The sequence below is a fragment of the Pundamilia nyererei genome, unplaced genomic scaffold (assembly GCF_000239375.1).
Source record: "Pundamilia nyererei isolate P.nyererei 1_Seehausen unplaced genomic scaffold, PunNye1.0 scaffold00045, whole genome shotgun sequence".
NCBI lineage: Eukaryota > Metazoa > Chordata > Actinopteri > Cichliformes > Cichlidae > Pundamilia > Pundamilia nyererei.
In genome coordinates, this window is record NW_005187446.1 from 2,051,434 (window position 1) to 2,060,884 (window position 9,451).

Here is a 9,451-nt window from a genome sequence, read left to right on the forward strand (position 1 = left end):
ACGGACGAAAAATTATGACTGCTTCGATTTCACTATTCAGTGACCAAACACGGATTCAATTAAACCCAGCTGAAGGTCATGAGGTAATACAATGTAAGCGGGTCTGCCACTGAGCTTAATGGAAGCTCTCATGGCTTTGGGAATACTTAAACCAATGGCCCTGTCTAGCTACCCCTCAGTGTCGGCCATTCATATAACCTGAGTGCTGTCATAACCTGAGTGGAGGAAGCTGGGGGTAAGAGTTTAAGAAATGTGCTTCAAATTTGGACTAGCACAGGTGCCAGATATGGAAAGATGCGAGTGTTATTGCTTACAGCAGTTTTGGCCACAGAGAAGAAAGAACAGATAAGGATCTGAGGCAGGGAGGGGAGGATGGGGGTGATGCAGGTGAAGAGGTGGTAAAGTATAGTGGGCGGGGAGTGGATACTATGGGAGAGGGAGAGAAGGGGAAGGGGGAGGGAGAGGGAAAAAGAAAAGATAAGGAGGGGAGCCGCAAAGGAATTTGTGAGAAACTGAAAGCAGCGGAGTGTGGCTGAGTGGAAAGGGAGGAGCACCGAGCAGACAGCAAGGTTACACACGAGGAGGAATTAAACAAAGCACAGACAGGGACGGAGGGGAAAGGACAGGCAGAGCTGTTGATAGTAGGTTTACATCTTACCTCAGCACTAATTACTACTTTTTCACTGCAGCAGAAAGAAAAGAAACAGAAATTAAGAAAGAGAGAGCGAGAGAGAAACAGCAAAGCGAAGGTGCAGCCGAGAAGAGGAAGAAAAGGAGGGAGTAGCGAGAAAAAAGTGAGAGACAGCAGTTTAAAAAAAAAAAGTCCAGGAGATTAAATTGAGGAAGCGAAACAAGAAGGGAGAGACGAGGCTCTGAGGAGTGAGCGAGGGAGGGAAAGTAAGAAAACTGCAGACACTCATTGACAGAGAACACTGGACTTAACTCCACGATTTACTGACATCAGCAAAAACAAAAGAAGAAGAGCATCACCAAAAAAAAAAAAAAGAGGTCACTGTGGTGGTGTGTTGCCTGCCTGAGTTTGTCTACTATGCAACCGAGTCAGCTGAGATAGACAAACTCAAGCACGATCCCACTGTTTACTTCCCCCCAAAAAAACTTCTCCCGGTATCAGCACCATGTTGATGAAAGAGTACCGCATATGCATGCCACTGACCGTGGATGAGGTAAGTGTGTTTGTCTTTCCCACGCTTTTACACACACAATTCCCACCACTTAAAAGTGAAAAGCAAAAATTTGGGGGTTATTTTAGCTGCGGCAATGTTTTGTTTGGTCTTTTTTTTCTTATTGTTTACTTGTAATCGTGAAGGTGTGAACGTACTGATAAGACAAAATGCCAACACAGCACTGAGACCCCCCGCAGCTGCCCTGTGGGAGCTTTTTCCACATTGGGATAGAGCGATGAGTCAAGCGTACAACACCTGGACAGCACTACACGTTCTACATTTGCTTGAGCGCTGCAAGCTCAAACTAGTCAGACTGGTTAAGATCCCAACTTAAAGGCATTCGGCCTGCGGGTGGAAAAACAAAGAGATCCCGCTGGAGAGGGAAAAGGTGAGCGGACGAGGTTGTTATGCGCTAAAGTGCCCTTCAAAAAGAAATGTCCTTGTCGTCTCCACTACCCCCAACCGGCTTACTTCTACCTGTTACCACAACAATGACAGTGACAAATAGCAGTCCAAAATAGGATTTACAGTATCAGGACAGGGCACACAGAACTCGAGCTTGCAGCAAATCCTCTTTCGCTTAAGTGTAATGTGAGTTTAACTGCAGTTTATTTGAGGAGGTATCAAATCATAATAGGAACCACGCAACAGACCGCAACCTTTGCTCCACTATTAAAGTGAGCAGATTTTCAAGTGTGACATGCACAGCACACCCGCACCGTGGCGAAGAATGTTCCGTGTTGCTTTTGCCAAAGAAAAGAAACAGGCGGCAGGTGATAGTGGCTCAGGTGGTAGGCAGGTGTGTCGATTCTGTTGTTGATTCACTTTCTATTTCTTCCACAGGCACATGCTAAAAATAACTTGGAGCAATGGTTCTCAAACTCTTCTTAATTATATGTCCCCATTAAAGTATTCAGCCAAATTAACCCAGACACTTGCTGTAGAACAGAAGGGATACACAGAGCACTGCACCATCTATATTTAGTTAATTAAAGAAATCAAATTGTAATCTAACCATTTGTTTCAGTCATTTTATTGTTAGATATTGCTTGAGACACGATGTATATCTTTTTCTTCTATTTGTTGCTGGGATTGTTTCCAATTTTTTTCTGATTCACGCCAAAGCGATACGTATGAAGGCTTGTCCTATGTAAGACACTGTCTGATTGTTACATTACTGCCTGCTGACCTGTGTTTCTACTGTCTGATGAAAAGCAGATGGTTCACAAAACGTCACACGCTACGAGATGTAATGAATAAGAAAATTGGAGTTCTGCAGTGTGCAAACTGTCACTCACGTTTGTGGTTAAATAAATTACAAACTTGTATCTGAAAAAAAAACTTCATCTGAAAGTGAGGAACACGGGCTTTTGTGTCTCTGTGGTCTTGGTTATTCTCTTGGCAGGGAGGAAACTGCAGTGTTCAAACTTGTTAACGACTCTCAGTCGCTACAGAAAAGAAGGCCTCACTCAAGCGTGCCCTTTGTCTGTGTTTTCAGCATTGCTGCTTTCAACCACAAATCTTGTTTCATGAAATGTTGGAAACAGGATTCACGCTCACAGCGATCATAATTTTGTTTGTTGCTATTTGGGTCTGTGAGGTTTTACAACCATTTAGGGGTGTATGAAAACTGATTGCCCCCCCCCCCACTGGCTCTCCCTCACCAAAGCCCTTACACTAGGGTACTGTTAATCTTATGCTGCCTAGCACCACTGTATGAGAGTGCAGACTAAATAAGGCTTCATGGTGGAAAGTAACTTTTTTTGCACGTTTACTCAAATACTCCACTGAAGTACGGTATTAATGCACTTATAATACAAATAGTATCCTTATTTGAGAGACACCTCTCACAGAGGTGTGTACGAAAAAGGCAGTGTCACAGGAACATGCAGCGCCCCATAAAAAATATTCAGACTTCTCAGAAGATTGTATGTTTATTGCTTTACAGCAATGAATCAATGTGACATTTTTAACTTTGAAGATAAAGATAAAGATAAGATAAAAATCTTTTATGTGACATTTGTACACATACACTGGGTCTGGGTACATAGCAAATTGTGTGCAGAGCTGAGAGTCAGGGTCAAATAAATACAGACACATATGCAGTATAAACCAAAGTGCATGTTGAGGTAATGTGTTTGGGGGGTTTTTTTTAAGAAAAAAAAATATGTCAAGTAGTTTCTCAGGTAATTTTTGCCTTAACTCCAAGAATTATGACCTTAATTCTTCATAGCGTAGATTCAGAAAAGCCTCAGAAAAACAGATTTGGGTCCATATCGACATGACAGCGTCACACAGTTCCTGCAGATTTCTCGGCTCACGTTCATGATGAGAATCTCCCCATCCAACACATGACAATGACTGTGAAGGTCATTTGTGTAGAGTGTCATGTTCAAGAAACCACTGAGAGATGATCTCAGTTCTGTGATATGTTGTTGTTATTATGTGCCGCATGTGTTTTGGATTTTTGCTGCCGTGGTGCCAGGTCTCTCTTGGAAATGAGATTTTTAATCTCAATGAGATTTTTACCTGGATAAATAAAGGGCTAATACAATAATATAGTGCATTGTCCTGCTGGAAGCAGGCATTAGAAGATAGATAAACTGTGCTCATAAAGGGATCAGCAAGGTCGGGCACGCTGCCACATTAAAACAATGCTCAGTTGGTACAAAGGGGCCTATAGTATGCCAATATAGTGGTATTCTGAAACTAGCCCGTCAGCTTGAGGGTTCATGTTGTGCGTTCATATGCAGGAGAGATGCTCTTCACTGGGCCATTTCTTGTAAACCCTACAGATCACTATGGGGGAAAGTCCCAGTAGATCATCAGTTCAGGAAAAACTGGCACCAACAACCGTGCAAGATTCAAAGTCACTTGCTTCAACTATTTTCCTCATTCTGATGTTCGTCTTGACAATTTCTACATTTCTAAATGCACTGAGTTGCTCTTATGTGATTGGCTGATTCAATATTTGTTTTAAGGACCAGTTAAACAGGTGTATCTAATAAAGTGCATAAAGTGTAAATCGCCACTGGGAAACGTTGAACACAAATTTTCCACCCTTAATTGTCATTGTTGTCGTTGTGTTTTGCTAGTTGACGATCAAAGACAAAAGCTGTCTGTGCTCTTAGTGGTAAATATTTTAATCATGAATCATGGCATTGTCCTGATAATGCGTTGTATTTGTAGTCTGACGACATTTCTTGTAAAGCAAATCCTGGGCTGTAAAAACGAAACAGTAAGAGGAAACACATTCCCAGAGCTGACAACGATCCCTCCCGACCTGTATGTAGTGATTTAAGGAAAGAAAGACACTTTCCACTTCCTTGTTTTTCCTAAAACGGGGGGAAAAGATTCACAACCTGTGTGGGAGGAGCTCTCTGTCCTGCGGTCTGCTGGCTTTAAGATGGTGTTAAAGCACCCATCACTATGATTAATTAAGTCCCATGAATATCCAAGAAGTAAATATTGAATGTTGACGTTCCACAGTAATTGGAACAAGAAGGAGGAGTGTCACATGATGTCAGCAAAGCACAGTGAAGGATGGCAATCTGATGTCTGCCGTCCTCTTTCTCTCTTCCTCCCAATCTTTCTGTTTCTGCTTTTAATTAGAATAATGCTTTAGTGCCACAGCAATATAGGGCAACAAAATGAATTGCATTATGGTGGTCACAGCAGAACAGCGAAGCGCTTTATGGCACAATTTCTCAGCTTTTTCATAACTTTATAAACAAAAGTTTACCAAGTGATTTACAACTGCAGCAAACAGAAAAATGCAAATAGAAACAAGATTAGGGAGAAAAGATGAGAACGACCAACAGCAGCAGCAGCAGCAGCACTGCAAGAAATGAAAAGAATTATTGTGAGAGATTTTTTTTAAATACACTGATTGTATCAGGCTTAGCTAAACGAGGAGATACTCCAGATGCCCAAAGCCCTTGTCCTCTTTAGACTAACTAACACAAAATACTCCCTCATCAGCGTGCACAAACTGGGGCTGCAGCAGAGAACAAAGTCCCTTCCCCTAATTTAGACACTAGGCAATCACTCTCACTAGCCAAATTAATTTTTTGATATCTGAAATGGAACTTTAGGGAAATCTTTATACACAGCAAGTGGCTAAGATTTGAAAAATGAAGAGCAAATACAAAGCCTGTGCCTAAGCAGCCCTGAGTAAGTGCCTGTCGAGACAAAACCGGACTCAGCAACCAGGGCTGAACCTGCTGCCAGGAGGATTTTCTGCCATCATTCTCATTACTTCCTCTTAGTGGCAGATGGGTATTACATTTTCTTCAATGGGACCTGCATTGTATTGATTTGTTATGGATGAATTTTTTTCTTATTTAAGTCCTCATATCCATTATTATGCTCCATGAGAAATTTGGTCTGCCCTCCTTCAGCTTAAATGCCAATTCCAGTCTTTAAAATATTCCCAAAAAGTTCAGATTAAGAATACAACTTTTCTGAAGAGCAACTACAGCTGCTCGAGCAACAGTTGGATAATGATACACAGAGAGGAGTGAAGAGTAAAATCGAATGTGCACTTTGCGATTTAGTTAAATGCAGCAGTAAAGATGCAGTTCCTTATTATGGTTCAAATGTATGTGTAGAATAAATGTTGAAGTAATTTAAATGTAAAAAAGCGACTAAAAATGGGATTAAAATTTACTCCAGTACCAGACCGAGAGACGAGAGAGGCTACGGCTGCAAAACCTCTGAGAACTGACTCAAGCAGCAGTGCCTGTTATTTGGATATGGCTTTGAGTTCACGGCAAATTCATATTTATTTTGTTTGTTTGCAAAAAAAGAAGCATAAATGTGTGAGTTATTTCAAAGGCTACATGTTTATGGTAGATGAACGTGAGGACCTGTGTGTTTAAACGAAGGATGACCACAGTCAACAAACACTTGGTTAATTCAACTAAGGCCACACTCTAAATGTGTCCCTTTGGATGGCATCTTGAGGATTAGCAGGAGGAGGACGAGGGAGATTTTTGCTTTGTGCTTACCATTTTCTCACCACATTTCTCTCTCTCTCTCTCTTTTCTCTTCACGCCATCCCCGTCCTCTCCGCCATAAACCTCATCCTAAACCTCTCCTCGGGCTCCAGTACAGGATTGGGCAGTTGTACATGATCAGTAAGCACAGCTGTGAGCAGAGTGGTGGGGGAGAGGGGGTGGAGGTGGTGAGGAATGAGCCAGATAATCACCCCAAGTACGGAGCGGGGCAGCTGACCGAGAAACGAATCTACCTCAGCAGGTACAATTAAACTCTTTGATTGTGTTGTTGCACTAATGATGTACACATGACGGGCCATTAGAATAACTGATTGCCGTGTTCTGATCGCTGCGCTGCAGAGCTTCACATCTCAGCGATCCAAGTTACACGAAACACACAGTAACACCCAGCGTGCATTGCAACCTGCCTGTTTACAAAGTCCAAACACCCTTTGTCTAGACATGCTGAGGTATAAGTGGAAATATTACTGTACCGTGAGGTCAGTAAACACTGGATTACGTAAGTAAAGTTCTCTAGCCGGGCATAACTCGTGCACATCATCCCGTTGCTGGTAATTGCAGGGTATGTGGGAAGATTTAGCCTCTCATTAAATTTTCTTTGTAGAGTTGACAAAGTTTGTTGGCAGTCAGAGTCTAGTCACAGTATAACCACACATAGAAAAACTACAGATAATTACCTCCAAGTTCTTACACTCAAATAATGGATGCGTTTAACCCCTGGTAAGCTTTTCTAAGTGGTCTATCAGAACTCTGTTATTGTAAGAAAGAAGTGACAATATTTACATAAGACAAATATTATTTACACGTAGAGGAAAAAAGACAAAAACAGGAAAGAAAATTACAGAATAAAGCGAAAGCCATCGATAGCTATTGTGACTGCAGGTGTTAATATGTAACTTGTCTATATGCATATTTTTACAGGACATAGATGTGAATGTTTACAGAGTGTAGTCTTGAGTACATAACAGAACATTGTAAACCTTTTTTTTGAAGTATTTATGTAACATTTTGGGAAATAAACTCTTAATTATTATATGATACAGTGTTTAGCTCAAACATAAAGTCACGTCAGTTGACTGTTATGCAAGTTCTTTGTTTTTTTTAAACTTTGGACTGCAAAACCTCCAATAAAAACTAAATCTACTGTTTTTATACAACAGTGTTGATTCAGCAAGCCAGACAGTGAGTTCATTAGTGCTGGTAGGTGAAGTTTATTGCCTGTGGATGGAATGAGACTTACTGTTTCCACCATATCCAGTCTTTTATTCCCCTCTGATCTTTTCAGGTGGGTGTCACTTCATGTTTTATACACATACTGAGAGTGTTTTTCTTATCATACAACTCTTCACCACAAAAGAACTGATGATTGGTCAGGCTAAAGCCAGAGGAAACTCCACCGGAGGCCTGCAGTGGTCTTCACATGCAAATCTGTCATCTAACAGGATATATGGGGAAAAGACTAATTGAACCACCAAGTACTTGGCTCCCAATGATGATTCCCCCAGAATAGTTGGCATTCAAGCTTTGCATTTTTATCTGGTAAAGCGAATGATAAGGGGTCGTCAAATTATATAAACATATTCTCAAACTTTAAATGGGTAAAATGCCCGGCCTATTGGCTTGGATCTGGGCATGTACGCTGCCAGCATCCCATTTTTGGTAAGCAGAACTGACATTTCCCAAAATGTCAAGCTAGTGCTACAATGTATTTGTGACAACTTTCATACCATAATTTATTAGCATGGTATTGCCCTGTTTTTTTCCTCCACTTAAAACTATACAGACATCCCAGGGTGTCACATGCTGCCATTTTATCCAAAGCTACTGGCATTGCAGTGCCCACTGGCATCGGTGCTTTCAAGTACTGGGATGTAATTCATGGTCATGTTTGAAAAATAAGAAGGTCGGTTAGTAAGTTTATCAGCCAAGAGAATCTGCTCATTTTATTTGGCATTTTAATTTTAGATTAATTTTAATTTTAATGAATCTGCTCATTACAATACGGCAAATAACTAATAAATTACCAAAAAAACAAAGTTGTTGGCATCTGCTGCTATCTACATACGCAGAAAATCCAGTCGAACAGAAACTAATATTAAGTACGTAGATTAAATAGTTCATCTAAGATTAAATAATTCATCTAAGTACTTAATATTGCACAACTCTGGGGATGTGAAACAGACATTCAGAAATTCCTCCCTAAAAGTGACGTTGTTGCAGGACATTCAGTCGGCAGTCACTTGAGTCAAGTCCCTTACGGCAACGAAATTTGTCACAGATCACTCATCAGCGCAGACTTACTCAAACTGATTGCTACATGTCGGTAACATGTCTGCATTTAGAGCTCAACTATAAACTCAACTCCAACTATTTGCAAACTTAATCCAATTTGTCTAAGACTGCAGGCAATCTGAGTTGGACTGCAGCTGGTTGGAGACAAGCTGCCTCCAATCAAAGTGTTCACTGCAGCTATTTGCAATTGGTCACCAAATCAAAGGGCAACCGATTTGTTTCCAGTCACACTGAGGTTTTGTCCTTTTGCTCTTGGAGTGTCTGAACCATGAGACTGCAATTTCAGTTGCAATATACCCAGTATAATAGCACATTAATATTAACACTATATTCTGAAAATACAGTTAATCAGTGTGCTTCATTGTGAAACCAAGCGGTCCCATAAATGATGAGTCAGAGGTGAAATTGTTGCTCTGTTTACAAAACGGAGTATTTCACACCCTGTGAGTGATAAGAGTTATAAACCAGCCACAGGCTGCACACTGATTATAAACCTTAAATAGGAGTTGATTTTTCCTACATGATTAAGTGTGTTTGCACTGCTACAAGTAAAAAGGTTTAATAATGCTGCTCTGCGAGAGAGTATTGTGTCCATGTACTTTTCTCTGTGCTCAGGCTGACAGCCCATCAGTTAATTGTGCTCATAATGAAAGCCCAGTCTCAAATATAACATAAATCTCCTAACTCTAAATTCACTTCCTAACCCTGAAATAACCTCACTCATTACCCTCATGTAACCTCAGCTCTTATTCCAATCACCACTACAAACCCAAGGCCTAATCCTAAAATAAACTCTCAAAGAAGTAAAGACGTGTTCACACTGTGGAGGATTTTTCTAATCTTTATGTGCTTGTGGGACATTTGGTCTTCATTAGTAAAGATATGTAAGAACACACGCATGCTCTTTCTCTCTTCACACACACACACACACACACACACACACACACACACACACAC

The 9,451-nt window shown here is 40.9% G+C and overlaps 1 protein-coding gene across 2 annotated transcripts in view; it reads left to right on the forward strand.

The window, feature by feature from the left end:
* Nucleotides 1–519: 519 nt before the first annotated feature.
* pitpnc1b (phosphatidylinositol transfer protein cytoplasmic 1b) overlaps nucleotides 520–9,451 on the forward strand; it is a 20,114-nt gene continuing 11,182 nt past the window's right edge. The window contains exons 1-2 of one of the 2 annotated variants that reach the window (XM_005731990.1): nucleotides 520–1,184; nucleotides 6,295–6,443. In XM_005731990.1, coding sequence (XP_005732047.1) covers nucleotides 1,137–1,184; nucleotides 6,295–6,443 — 197 coding nt within the window. In that variant the 5' untranslated portion in view covers nucleotides 520–1,136. The remainder of the gene's footprint in view (nucleotides 1,185–6,294; nucleotides 6,444–9,451) is intronic. The other variant, XM_005731991.1, reaches the window with a different exon arrangement.